Source organism: Porites lutea, chromosome 10, assembly GCF_958299795.1.
Source record: "Porites lutea chromosome 10, jaPorLute2.1, whole genome shotgun sequence".
Taxonomy (NCBI): Eukaryota; Metazoa; Cnidaria; class Anthozoa; order Scleractinia; family Poritidae; genus Porites; species Porites lutea.
The window spans coordinates 15,631,182-15,645,769 of record NC_133210.1 but is presented as its reverse complement, the minus strand read 5'-3'; the positions used below and the strand labels follow the sequence as shown (position 1 = coordinate 15,645,769).

At 38.1% G+C, this 14,588-nt stretch overlaps 1 protein-coding gene across 1 annotated transcript in view; it reads right to left on the bottom strand.

Moving 5' to 3' along the window:
• Positions 1-816: 816 nt before the first annotated feature.
• LOC140951091 (ankyrin repeat domain-containing protein 42-like) overlaps positions 817-14,588 on the bottom strand; it is a 23,561-nt gene continuing 9,789 nt past the window's right edge. The window contains exons 9-17 of the mRNA XM_073400310.1: positions 10,319-10,388; positions 9,670-9,702; positions 9,165-9,290; positions 8,790-8,846; positions 7,473-7,565; positions 7,258-7,335; positions 4,125-4,251; positions 2,926-3,067; positions 817-1,017 (exon numbers count right to left, since the gene is read on the bottom strand). Coding sequence (XP_073256411.1) covers positions 859-1,017; positions 2,926-3,067; positions 4,125-4,251; positions 7,258-7,335; positions 7,473-7,565; positions 8,790-8,846; positions 9,165-9,290; positions 9,670-9,702; positions 10,319-10,388 — 885 coding nt within the window. The 3' untranslated portion in view covers positions 817-858. The remainder of the gene's footprint in view (positions 1,018-2,925; positions 3,068-4,124; positions 4,252-7,257; positions 7,336-7,472; positions 7,566-8,789; positions 8,847-9,164; positions 9,291-9,669; positions 9,703-10,318; positions 10,389-14,588) is intronic.

The following is a 14,588-nucleotide window of genomic DNA, read 5'->3' as shown; positions in this document are numbered from 1 at the left end:
ATTGTTGCCAGTTTTTCCATGCCATAATGACACAAATGACATGCATGGGTTAAGATTAACGAACGGTATATCAAAATTTAAGACGATGAAACTACCATATTAAACTTACCACTACCGTCTAACTGTACGAACATCGAAATATATTAATCGTTAATTAACTTTAATGGGAAATGGATCAAAGTTCAGCTTGATGGTAAGGAAATAAAAGAAAATAAACAGATAAACACGATAATAATAATAATAATAATAATAATAATAATAATAATAATAATAATAATAATATTAATAAAAACATATTACGCTGTTATTGTAACTATATACACTGTACATCCCATAAAGTAATAAAAATAAGGAATTACGATATTTATACTACTACATGAGAAATTTCTGCGATTTGATTGGCTTAGAGCAGTGGTATTTCAGCTTAATTTGAAATACCTAGATGTGAAAATTACAAACCGTTTGTGGGTAGTAGTATAAACAAATAATAGCACGATTTGAACGTGATATTTGGGATAAATACCACTCGTGATATTTCAAAATTCTCTCAAATTTCACTCGCCTAACGGCTCGTGAAATTACGTATAACAATTTTGAAATATCACTTGTGGTATTTATGCCAAATATCACTACAAATCATGTTATTACCTATACTAATAAACGTGGAAATAAACGACGAGGCTGATTACTAAAATAATAAAGGTGTGCTAACTACAGGTTTACACTGAAAACCGTATCCCATTGGTATTGATTCAACGTGCACATTCAATAAAATTGTTTTCTATATCCACCGAGACATACATATATTTTTTGTTGGACGTCAACCACCATCTTGTTTGGCAGTATTTAAAAAAATTTTCAGTCTTTTTCGAGACAGTGAATGGTTCTTGGACTAGACACACCTCTTCTGACAAATATACCACTTGTGCTCGTGTCAAGACGCTTGCTTTTCTTTTTCTTGCGACGCAGGGCTGTCTGTTGATTTGTACTAGCAGTCGCTCCGCGGTGAAAATCAGTCTGCAATAACGTTAGAGAAGTGCTCAAAACTATCTGCTGACAACGTGAGACACAGAGAGAATGAGAGAGAGCAATGTCGATCTATTAGATCGCTCTTTCTCCGTCTAAGGCTATGTGACCTAGGGTATTTACTGTAATTCAAAATCGAATTCCCTGTCTCAGATTATCTCCGAGCCCATTTCCCGCACCTGAATAAATTTTGTACCGCATTATTTTTCGAATCGCGGAAAGCCCGCAATGCCGGCACCCAAGAATAAATCTTAAAACTGTTGTACACGAACTGTTTTGAATCCCTAACCTCCCGAAAGAGAGTATTTAGTAAGAACAGCCCCTTCTGTATCACAAGTGAAACGCAAGTGTAAAAATTGAATATCCAGTGAAAGAGGAAGATTCATGCCCGAATTTAAGTATGTTCGCAAGGTCTATAACGCTCAGCAGATGGGTGTTGTTGGGTTCTCGTCTAGTACACTTTACATCAAGCGCCATGAGCAGATCCATTTTGCGCCCATTCTCTTCAAGGGAGCCAATCATACTGAGTTTTCCATCACGCGCACAGTGATCCGTGACAAAACATGGATCTTCCCGTTTGTAGAATTGCGAGTTTCACGTTCCGCATGACGCACTTTGTTTTCCCCGAGAAAAATAATAGACAAGTATTGTTTTCGATTACTCTTGAGACTAATAATCGTCACTTAACGAAACGAAAACAAAACTTATGCAAAATTTTGTGGAAAAACAAATTACACAAACATAATGAGGAACGTTAAAGTCGTAGTACTGTTGTTTACGCGTGATTGGTCTGAAGAATTTGCCAATAACATGACAACATGTAATGTGCTCAAGTTCACCACACAACGTGCAGTTGTGCAAGACACCGAGCGCACCGGGCGACAGACCGCCAAGAAACGAAGTTTTCAGAACTTTCCCCAACCAAAACAGTGGCGTGTGGAAGAGATCGAGAACTTATCTGGTCTTCTAGAATTGGTGTTTATGGTATTTTTATGGCGAATCTGGGCGTTGTTTTGGGATGCGAGGTATATTAATTAGTCGAAGTTGGGCACAGTAAGTTCGAACAACGAAGAGAGAGCCGCACAAAATGGCCACGAATTGAGCCCGGGTGTCACAGAAAAGGCAACAGCGAACCGAAGTTGAGGCAAGTCAAGTTTTATTTTGATACTTATGCTTATATTTAAACGTTTTGACACTATAGTGTATTTCCCAGGCAAATTCTGAAAAACGCTCTTTCTGCAAAACAGTATCAAAGCATGTGGTAAATTATGCACCGAGCTATTGGCCACCCTGGACTGTTTTGGGACATTACCGCTTTTTAATTAGCCATTACGAGGTGGCGCGGGAAATTGGGCCAAAGTTGGTTTCCCAAAACAGTTCCCCTGCCAAATTTGACACAACAGCGACGCAGTTTCAAGTGTAGCAACCTCAAAATGATTAATAACCAGAAACAAGGAGACGGAGGAAGCAGACAGACTATACGAGGTGAGGATATGGGCAGATTAGCGACTTCTCTCTGCCTCGCCTTGAACAACTGTATGGGGACTGGCGACAGAATTAAAGATTATTAATAGAGAGATTTAGAATCACGTTTACCGCAAACGGCAAACGTGAATTTGTACCACGTGAACAATTTTTCTCTTTGCTTGTCTTTAACTGTTCTTTACTTCTACACACACACACACACAAAAAAGATTACTTTCACATTATTTTCACCTAACAAAATTGTTTTGGACAGTTCTTATCGGCTTATTTTCTGTTTTGACAAATTCTCAACTTGAATCTGCCGTTTGCCTTTTGCTGTAACCGCGACTCCAAATCTCTCTCTGTTATTATTATTATTATTATTATTATTATTATTGAGTTATTCCATGAGTAGTTCTTTAGTGAAAAACGTACCGCCGTCAATCGTCCACTGCGCTCATCTTCCAGCTGTAGTGTTAGTGTGTGAATCTGAGCTCGGAGTTTGTCCATCTGGGCCTCCAACTTCTCTCGTTTTTCTCGTTCATATTCAAGTTGTGCTTCTAACTCACGGATAACCCTAAAATTCAGTAAACAAAGCAGGATTGTTTTACAAAATAAATCACTCTTATCAAGAGAAAAAGGTCTCGCGGAGATAAAGAAACGGAGATAACATTTTCATAATGAAAAACTGTTTATCATGTAAACACCAATGAAATACCAGGTGAGCTTTCGCGTGAAAAAATGATCACTTCACACGGGAAAAACTGCTATGGCTACATAATAAATCGCGCCTTACGCAGAAAAAAAAATTACATTGAAATGGTTTGGTATTTCGTTGGTATTTATATCTTGTGTTGCGGGAACTCGTAAATATTTTTTAACAATCGTATCTCCAGGCGGTAATACAATATTTATTTATCGATAATTGATAAATTTCATAATTAGTAGTGATTTTATATCCGAAACTGCGTGGTTACTGTTCTCCCTCCCACCCTATCCCCCGATTTTATTTATTTATTTATCGATTTATTTTTTAATTACATTAGGAACCTGATGGGTAAAATGGAAATGCAATTTGCATAAAAATTGGATCTAGGACTTAAAAAAAATTTTGGAAAATGGAAACGAAAAACACAATCATCTACAAAATTAATGACAGTTCATAACGTTTCGTAACTGTCTTAAGTCATTACCGTGAACGGTTAAAGAAATAGATCACTTGGGCCTTGGCCAAACGTCGAACTTTTCACGAGACGAACCAAACTTAGTGAGTTAAGTTCGCGACAAGTTCGACGTCTGGCTCAGTTAAGTTCGTCTCGATGAGTTTGGATCGTCCAACACGTTTTATCCGTCTGCTTCAGGCGGATAGAACGTCTGAAGATCGTCCCCGATACAAACGTCGATCTTCACATGCGACGAACTAAACTAGTACATTAATTTGTTCGATAATATATATGTCACTCTAGCTTTCTTCGGGAGAAAATTTATAACTGATCTGATTCAGTTGATTGTTTCGACGTGTCCTAAGTTCGACGTGTGACCCAACAGACAATCTTAACTTAATATAGGTCGACCCAAATTAGAGTTTTGTTCATCTCCTAAAAAGTTTGACGTTTGCCCTAGCCATTGTTTACCTTGCGCTTTCTCTTTCTTCTTCCTGTCTTTTCTGATCCTCGTCTAACACTCCCCCCAGCTGTCTGTAGTTCATTTTAGCAACATCCAGTAAATGAAGAAGCTCGTCAATCTTGCGCTTTGCGCGACCTCAAGGTAGTAGAATGGATAACCACAATTACTAACAACAAACGGGAGCCAAGAAATATATAAAAGACCAACAGCAATTGCCAGTGACCATGGGATAGCACTTAACAACAATGTTGGTGATACCCAAGGGTGAGGTAATTGCCTTCTCCACAGGCTCAGTGGGGAGCACGGAACAAGGGAGAAGCGCGAGACCTGGAGACAAGCGAAAAGCGAGAGAGGAGGATGAAGACGGGAACGAGCGCAGAGCGCTTCCCATCACTCCTCTCGCACCCGCTTTCATTAATACATTAATATTCAACTCAAATATTCCCCAAAACGCCATCGCGAGCGACTGGGGACGAGGCAGGTGAGGTCAGGATAGCTGGATATCGGCCAAGGTCCATCTTACCCGCTCGGTAGACAATCACAACTTAGGATTCCCGGTTAAGATAGAAGTCACTAGTAGGTAGTACACATTTACAGGGAACAGTGCAGAAAAGTGTAGGGTGATTTCAACAATAACAACAACAACAATAATAATAATAATAATAATAATAATAATAATAATATATATATATATATATATATATTTTTTTTTTTTTTTTAAATCGAAGTGGCAAAAATTTTATTAAAAATCCTATTTACAATTAATTCGCTTAAAAAAAAAGAAAAAACTATTGATTCAAAAACACTACTTACAATTCCTGCCGATTTAAAAAGCACTTAATTTAGCTTAAAAAAAATTAATTTAACTAAGAAAAATTTATTCGAATTAAAAACATTTCATTTCAATAAAAAAAAAACTGTCAACCTCTAAAATTCAAAAGTTTCTTTCAACTGCTAAAAACAAAAAAATAGTAATAATAATAATGAAATAAAAAGATATATATGAAGTAAGAAAACACATCAATAGTCCGATTTAATGGCTCCTTCAACAACTTCGACGTCGATATCAACATTCTTAATTCTTAATTATAATAATAATAATAATAATAATAATAATAATAATAATAATAATAATAATCTATCGCATAGCAAAGAAAAAAACCCGGAAACAGAGCTTAACAAATCTTAATAAGATATAGGAGAAGGAGGAATAGTAAGTCATCCGAGAGTATAGACTGGGACATTAAAATCAGTGAAACTTGAATTCTATAGTATAAGCCTTGATGTGTAATAGAAATAATCTTAATAAGATAATAGGAGAAGGACATAGCAAGTCATTCGAGAGTAGAAAGTGGAACACAAAAGAAACTTGAATCCTTACGCATGACCCTCGAGGAAACCTCATACCTTGAGCATCTTCAAGTTGTTTCTCCTTCACCTCCTGAACAATATCCAAGGAGTAGATCAGAGGCAAAGAAAGAGGATGATAATTTCCAGGATCGTGTGCGTGTCGGAGAAGTAAGGGAAAAGCTAAAAGAGAACGAAGATATTTTCGAAGATATAGGATGGAAAGAATGAGTCGCATCAAGACTACCCACACAGTAGGACCGCCACGCAGTAGGACCGCCTCGCAGACAAACCGAGGAGATAACGAAGAAGATACAGAGACTAAGGAGGAGAGTGATAAAGCAGCGCTAGTGGAAGTTGTTCAGTAACTTTATATGATGTTTCAATAACAGCGAAATTTCAATCAATTCCCGCTGAGAGAGGCAGAAAATGGAAATAGATTTCGCGGGAAGATAGTCTTATCAAAAAGTAGTCAAGGACGATGATTTCCACAGACAAAGAAGAAAACGAAAGGAAAAACCGTTGAAGTCTGGATAGACGCTTTCGAATGGGAAAATAGAGAACTTATGAAAGAAATGCGAAAAAAGAAAACGAAGCCAAACTATAACATGTCCAATCAGACTACTTTGGAACACCGTTCATCTTCATACTTAAGCTCTAACACAACGATAGCTGGAGGATGCGTGAGGCTTTTGTATTGTTAGCGATAGAAAAGGACTAGGTGTAGAACAACCTGCACGATCACAAGCAAAAGACAAAAGATATTTGCGATCGCCCAATGAGACACCCTGTGAGTCACGTTTCCAAAGCATCGCATGGCTATAAAATGGTTAAGCCTTTCTGTATCGGGCATCTTTAAATTGAATCCTGGTGGCAATTACAAACGATAAAAGAGCGTTCTTGCTGTTTAAAGTTACATCCACCAGTGAAAGCTGCCATATTTCTTATTTATAGGACATTTGTTTATTATCAGACAGTTCCCGTATTCCAATGAACAAAGGCGCCAACTCAAGCCTTGGGTGACAAAATACAGTAATTTGTATCAGAAATTGCTAAATCAAGCCTCGATTTTCTTTTACTATTGTCCTATTGCGGAAAAGGCCTGTAAAGCGGGTTTTTTAGGCGCTCCATCTTCGTTAGTTACGTTTACATTTAACACGCACGTGCGCGGACGTGCACTTCAAGCGAATCCTCTAAGTGAACCGGGAGAAACGCGGATAAGATGTTAAGAGTGAAAGATTTATACCCAGGAGTCATTTCGTAAGTAGGTTGACAGTGACTGACGTTTCGACAACCTCTGCGTTAGTCATCTTCAGAGTCAAAGCGAGTTGTATTACGTCAGTTGATGATACAACTTTAGTTATTGACCTGGGCCCAGTTGCTCGAAGCATGGTTAGCGTTAACCAGCGTTTAATACCTTGACAACGTATTGGTTTTGATACTGCTTAACCAATGGTTAAAGCTAACCATGCTTTGAGCAACTCAGCACTGATTGTTAAATTAAGTCGCGATGTTATTGGTCGTCTGTCAGTTAAGCCGTGATGTAATTGGCTATGAAGACTCGAAATGTCATTGGTGCGTTTCGATCCGTCTGTTGTCAGAGTTTAACAGTGGTTTATTGTTAGTCAAATTGTCGGATGTCCAGTCAGTCTCTCGTAGTCAGTTTTGCTTGAGTTCGTCAATAAGTCGTTTGCACGGTGCCAGTAACTGTTGACTACGATTCAGTGGTATAGTGTCAACGTCGCCTAATACTTCTCTGTTCAATAATCTCTTAAACGAAATGATTATAGACACCTCTGGCTTCAGCTTTAGACTGTGGTTCAGATGGTTTGAAGTCCTCAGCTCCTTCGTCTACCAGGTTTTCTTCATCATCTAGGAAAATAAAATAAGTAAAAAATATATGAACTAATAAACAAACCTACAGGAAAATAAATCAGGTAACATCTCACACAGAAACTTGAGTTCTAGGCTTGGACCGAGCATAGCAGAACACGATCACACGACCGTACCTGAGTCGCCTCCCAGAATAGCGATACAACCCAGCCGTCCAAATCTTCTGGCCACATCTTTGGGTGTTTCTCCGGCAGAATTAACAATTCTCACTTTACGTTGAAAAAAGATATTCAAAACATCAATAGGCTGACAAAAGATGAAGCATTTTTAAGGTGGAACCAGGTTAATACGGATACCAGGGGGACATGCCATAGTGTCCTTATTATCCTGGTGTCCGTATTAAGCCGGACACATTTTTTTAATCGATTTAAAGATACCAAGAAACAATCATTGAAAGTAAAAAGCTAAGGAAGTGAATCTTGCGTAATAGAAACAGAAAACTTTATTGAACGACCACAGTATAAGGGTCAAAAACCGGAAGATAAACGGGCTGATCAAAATCCCGAAAAAAAGCAAACACTTCACGCTATTTAAATAATGATTTGGAGGTAGCACACCCACAAAGTGGTTCTTCGTCTACCTGATTCCTGGTCGAATTGGAATTTGCAAATGTCGGTTACTCTCTAGACATTAAAAGACTTTACAAATAGCTTGGATCTGAAAATGCCAAGAAAACCTCCAAGACCAAAAGGGTTATATTGATTTATACATAACTTAATATTTACTTTAATTCTTGGACTAAATTTCTACTTAATAATCGTCAACTGTCAAAAGGTCTAAACTTTAACCGTCAACCGTCAAACTGGCTGGAAAAAAATTAACCATTAACTGTCAAAGCTACCACTCCAAGGAGACCCTCTTGTATTTATTTTTTTCTTTTTTCTAACTGACTGGAACGATACGAAGAAAAGAATGATCAAATATAGACGAACGACGACAATAACAAGTAAAGGTAACAACTTTTTTTTAGGCCTTTGGTGAATTTTACATCGAATACCCAGGGGCAGATCCAGGAATTTTTATTATTGGGGGGAAGGGGGGGGGGGGGGGGGTCCAAACTTTGGTTCAGAAAGGACTGTGAACTATTTTGTGGCAAATTCCTTCTCACAGAGACGACCACTTGTTTCTCAATCGGTAAACGACGGTCGCCGTAGGCGCGGGAAATACTGTTTTGCGAGTGGAGGCGAACAGATCATAGGAGGGCACCCAAAAACAATAACATTTTTTAATATCCCTGGAATTTAGTTTAGTGGCAAAATCAAACGCGCGTTTCATTAAACAAATCAGCCAGTTAAAAAGTGATATACGATCCTGTCTATGCAGTCTCAAACAAGCGTCAGGATTGATGGAGTCCGGATCCCTCAATCTGCCACAGAATGCTTTTTCAGTTTGAATAATTAATTGTACAAGGATAAAATAAAGTCACCACTCACAGTTTGCTCCATTCTCAACAAGCCACTGAAGTACTTGAACGTGACCATTACCAGCCGCTGTTGACAAAACGATTCAGGGACGCATCAACAGTCAGCTTAGTTCAAATAGAAAGAGCAAATCAAAGTTCAACTTCACACTTCATTTTTTACACTGCTCACAGGTTATTACTTAGTGATAACAATTATTTAAAGAATACATCTGTGTGGATTTCATACAAGGTGCCTGTACTCGGTCTCTAGACAGCGAAGCCCAAGGAGCAAGTACTCACCCTCCCCACCCATGACACTTATGAAATTTGAAACAACACCGACTCAGTCTCCTGCTCTAGCCTTCATTAGCCAATAAGGCAAAAATGAACAGGAACCAGGCCGTACCTTTGTGTGCTGGGGTTGATCCTTTGTCGTCCCTCTCATTAACGGACACAACACCAGTCTCTATCAACATTTTAAGCTGGGCTAAATCACCATTGTAAGCAGCGACATGCGCCGGAAAGGCGAGGTCTAGAGAAAAGAACGATAAATTTTTCACAAACAAGCAAAAGGATGGATTAGCCCTTATGGTTCTTCTGTTCGCTTCTAGTCCTTCCCCGCTGCTATCTTGAGTCTATGTTATTATATTGTACGCAGTTAGAATGGATTGCATTAAAACTAATGAAATTAAAAGCATATTTCTGTCGTCCAAGTTTAGCAAAACGAGACAACCAGATAGAAACACGACAACGTTATAGTGGAGAGGTTTTTCATTAACTGGGTTTTGGTTAAAATGAATCCCTGTACTCGACATCAGCACACCAAAATACGTTAAGCAACCCTTAAGTAAAAAGCGCACTCCTGTAATTGCTGTAAACAGGAAAAGTCAACGAAAACGAAATTCACTAACTTTCTTCATCCTCAGGGTGAAGCAGATCGTACTCTGTAAGGTAAAATAAAATTGAAATTAATGAATATACTGGCGCATAAATGAGTTCAAAAGAAGACGTGCACAAGAAAGGCCACGCGGTCGGAGCTTCCGAACACACTACCGCAACTGCCACAACCTGTTCTACAAGGATTGCCAACCCATCAGTAAAGAAATTCCAGGGTTCGTAACCTTTTTTGAACAAACAATTCAAGAACCTTTCAAGGACTTTCAAAGACACATTCCCCATTTTCAAGGATTCCATTCAGTGCAAAAAAGAACCTTGAGTCTATGTCTCTCTTGTTTTTCCACAACATGAGTAATTTTATCCCGAAGGTCTTTCGGTGTTTACTCCTTTTTTTTTGGAGTTCCACTTAAACTATTAAGTTAGCATTGAAATTCAAGGACTTTTTTATTTAAAAATTAAGGACATTTAAGGACATTCAAGGTGCGTGCGAACCCTGTAATTCCCAGAGGTTTGGCTTCGAACCCAGCCTGGGTTAAAGGAGAAAGTGAGAGCAATCAAGAAAAGAAACCCAACTAACAAACAAACATATACAAAACCAAAACACAAACATGTTTTTGAAAGCAAAGCGCAAAAAGGAAACGTATGGAAGTGTTATTTTCTTACCTACAGCATTCAAGTAATCGATGCAGTCTTTCTTGTAGAATTGTTGACAGAGATTTTTCGGTGTATCTCCCTTGTTAAGAGGGAAGCAAATGCCAAGAAAGAGGTTTAAGCTTATTAGTCAGATCGTTCCACAATGTAGTCAGAACTTTTCACGAGTCTTTGAGCCACAAACAGAATCAAGGGCGTTACTCGTGTGTATATGTTGTGGTTCAATTTTATCCTTGGTTTAATTTTTATTTTCCTTTGTTTTTGGGCATGGTAATATATGATAATGAGTTTGAAACAAAGGGAAATTAAAATTAAACCAAGGATAAAATTGAACCACAACATATACCTCGTTCTTTAAGCCAAGAAGCCAAAAAAGCGCGTATCACATCGAGTTTTAAACTGAAACTGTGGAACGATCTGACTATAAAATGCAACAATCAGACAATAGAGCGAAGTGACTGTAACCCAACGATTTTATCCGGGTAAATTCCTCGGAAAATTATTATCATTCGTCGCGATGCGCCTATGGCATGGTATCAAGGAGGCGTGAGGCGTTTCCGTCTCTATCGTCCATGTTTGCGATCTCAAGTTTCCATGATGGTAATCTTCATACAGTACACAGTGTAAGGGACGGTACGCAATTTTCTAAGAGGCTTGATTTTGAAAATGCACAAACTGTGAGGGGGGTCGAAATATTACGACACAGGGCTTGCCTTCTATGCCGAGTAACTAAAGTTGTCAAACAATATTATGATTTGAATTTTTTCGTATGTAATTATTGGGGGGTGGGGAAAGTTTTGATACACTACACCTTTCTGAACCTCCCCCCCCCCCCCCCCCCCCCGAATATAATAAACGTGCGGTCCCTAATGTTCAGGCAAATGATGAAGCTAATTGGAGGGCGCCATTGAGGATGGAGTCCATTCAAAATATTAGACGATATCTTCTCGTCAATTGAAATTCAAGAAATTTGTTCCCACTAGGTCTTAGGAGACTACAACTGCAATAGACTTTTACGTTTCTTTTCCTCTCTTTATTATTGTAAGTACTGACATGACGATAGTAAAACGGGTCTAACAAGTCAAGAACTAAAGAAAGAAGTTAGCGAGTTACCCAAAAGGAGGAAAAGAGTTCAGTTGACACATATATATATCGGCGAATCAGCAGTTGAGTTTATTCTGAGGCCCTGTCTGCACTAATGCGTTTTCGTTTTCATGGAAAACGCATCGATCGATTCGCGTCCACACTACCATTTTGATTGTTTTTCGACTTTTCCCACCACAACGTTCGTAAACGATACAGGGGTTTCAATAACACCGACGACCGACGAAACTTGTCGGTTACATTGCTCAGAGGAGTCGGCTACTTTTTCCTGCGAAGAAGAAGTAACTAGTTTGAATAATGTCACGGACAAAAATATGCTTTGTTCACGCGGAAATGTATGTAACTTAGAATAGTTATCATTTGTTCATTGCTTGCAGGAGTTAATTGTGTGGCTAATAAATCAAAAGTTGACAAAATCCCAAATCTTCCTCTTTTGTACCCAGTTTAGTGCCCTAAACGCTGGAAATCGCTTAATAGGGCTTTGCAATTTTAAAATTTTCTGAGGCAGCATGCCCCCAGACACCCCTTGAAAGCGTGGACTGTTGATACAGTCGGTTACTCTGTTCAAATCTGCTGGCTACTTCAATTTTTATTGAAACCCCTGCGATAGAATTGCACGTTGTGACGTAAGTTAAACGCTATGCGCATGCCACAAACACACACACGCGCCTGCGATATTATCGGTCATCGTTTTGGTATATACTTCATGGTGGAAAGCCACAAGTGCACCGGTAATATACACTCTGTGTAGTATGTACTATTGTGTCTTCTCCCCAATAGCTATTGGTAGTTACTAGTAGTTACTAGTAGTTAGTGGTAGTTATTAGTAGTTACTGGTAGTTACTAGTAGTTATCGGTAATTACTAGTAGTTACTGGTAGTTACCAGTAGTTGTCGGTAGTTACTAGTAGTTAATAGTAGTTAATAGTAGTTCTTGGTATTTACTAGTAGTTAGTGGTAGTTATTAGTAGTTACTGGTAGTTACTAGTATTTAATGGTAGTTATTAGTAGTTACTGGTATTTACTAGTAGTTACAAGTAGTTGATGGTAGTTATTGGTATTTACTAGTAGTTACTGGTAGTTACTAGTAGTTGCTGGTAGTTTCTAGTAGTTACTAGTAGTTATCGGTAGTTATTGGTATTTACTAGTAGTTGCTAGTAGTTGCTGGTAGTTACTAGTTGTTACTGGTAGTTATTAGTAGTTCCCGGTAGTTACTAGTAGTTATCGGTAGTTACTAGTAGTTACTGGTAGTTGGTGGTATTTATTGGTAATTACTAGTAGTTACTGGTAGTTAGTGGTAGTTATTAGTAGTTACTGGTAGTTACTAGTAGTTGTCGGAAATTACTAGCAGTTACTAGTATTTACTGGTAGGTACTAGTAGTTGTCGATAGTCACTACGTAGTCGTTAATGGTAGTTCTTGGTATTTACCAGTAGTTACTGGTAGTTACTAGTAGTTGCTGGTAGTTCCTAGTAGTTCCTTGTAGTTATCAGTAGTCACTGTTAGTTACTAGTAGTTGCTGGTAGTTACTAGTAGTTGCTGGTAGTTGCTAGTAGTTGTCGGTAGTTACTAGTAGTTGGTGGTAGTTACTAGTAGTTGTCGGTAATTGCTAGTAGTTACTAGTATTTGCTGGTAGTTACTGGTAGTTACTAGTGGTTAATGGTAGTTTTGGTAGTCACTAGTAGTTACTGGTAGTCACTGGTAGTTATTAGTAGTTGTCGGTAGTTGCTTGTAGTTATCGGTAGTTACTAGTAGTTACTGGTAGTTACTAGAAGTTGTCGGTAGTTACTAGTAGTTTGTGGTAGTTATTGGTATTTACTAGTAGTTAGTGGTAGTTACTAGTAGTTGCTGGTAGTTACTAGTAGTTACTGGTAGTTACTAGTAGTTGTCGGTAGTTACTAATAGTTGGTGGTAGTTATTGGTAATTACTAGTAGTTACTGCTAGTTATCAGTAGTTGCTGGTAGTTACTAGTAGTTGCTGGTAGTTACTGATCAGAGTTGCCCGTAATTACTGATTGGAGTCGACTGTTTTCATTTTCCTCGACTATTTCTATTGACGCTGTTGAAGTGAAAGTCTAGAAATATAACAGAACTCTTAATGTCAGGTCCCCCTTGGAAAAAACTGTTATATTTTTCGTCAAGTAATGATGTTTCCCTTGTTGACCTCGCCTAGATATGTACCATGACAAGAGGATGTACTTAATCAAGAAACTTAAAATAATGGTAACATATTAATACGTAAATCGCCTCTTGCACTTCTCAAATTATTTTATAGCAAGCCCTTGAATCCATCTTAACATCCATCATCGGCTCATGGGCTTCTGGAATCAGTAAAATTTATCGCCTTGCTGCTCTCATTCTCAAGCATACTTTATAAGTCCTGATGTTTCCCGAGACGAAATCAACAAGGGAAACATGATTACTTGAGGAAAAATATAACTGTTTTTCCGCGCCGGACCTGACATTAAGTGCTCTGTTATATTTCTAGACTTCCACTTCAACAGCGTCAATAGAAATAGTCTAAGCAAATGAAAACAGTCGACTCGAATCAGTAATTACCGGCAACTATTAGAAACTACCAGCAACTACTAGTAACTACCAGTAACTACTAGTAAATAGCAGTAACTACCACCAACTACTAGTAACTACCGACAAATACTATTAACTACCAGTAACTACTAGCAAAGCGTTTGACTCTGTTTGGCACGAAGGATTGTTTTATAAGCTGCTAAAAACGAATATAGGAGGAAACTTGTACAACCTCATGAAAAGCCTTTATTGCAGCTCGACATATTCCATCAAAATCGGTGAAAAAAAACACAGCCTTTTTCATATTCCAGAGGTGTACATCAAGGCTGTATTTTAAGCCCTCTTTTATTTAACCTCTATTTAAACAATCTACCACATTTATTCGAAAACACCTTATCTGACCCATTTGTTCTTCCAAATGGGAAAAAAAATAAATTCACTATTGTACGCAGATGATTTAGTTATTCTATTAAGATCGAAAACTAGATTACAGAACTGTTTAAATGCGCTTTCCTTGTATTGTGACAAATGAAAGCTAAACATTAATCCAAAGAAAACAAAAATTATGATATTCCAGAAAAGCCCAAAAAAATCTACTGACATCAAATTCAACATAGGCAGTGAGTCAATTGAAATTGTCCAAGAATACAC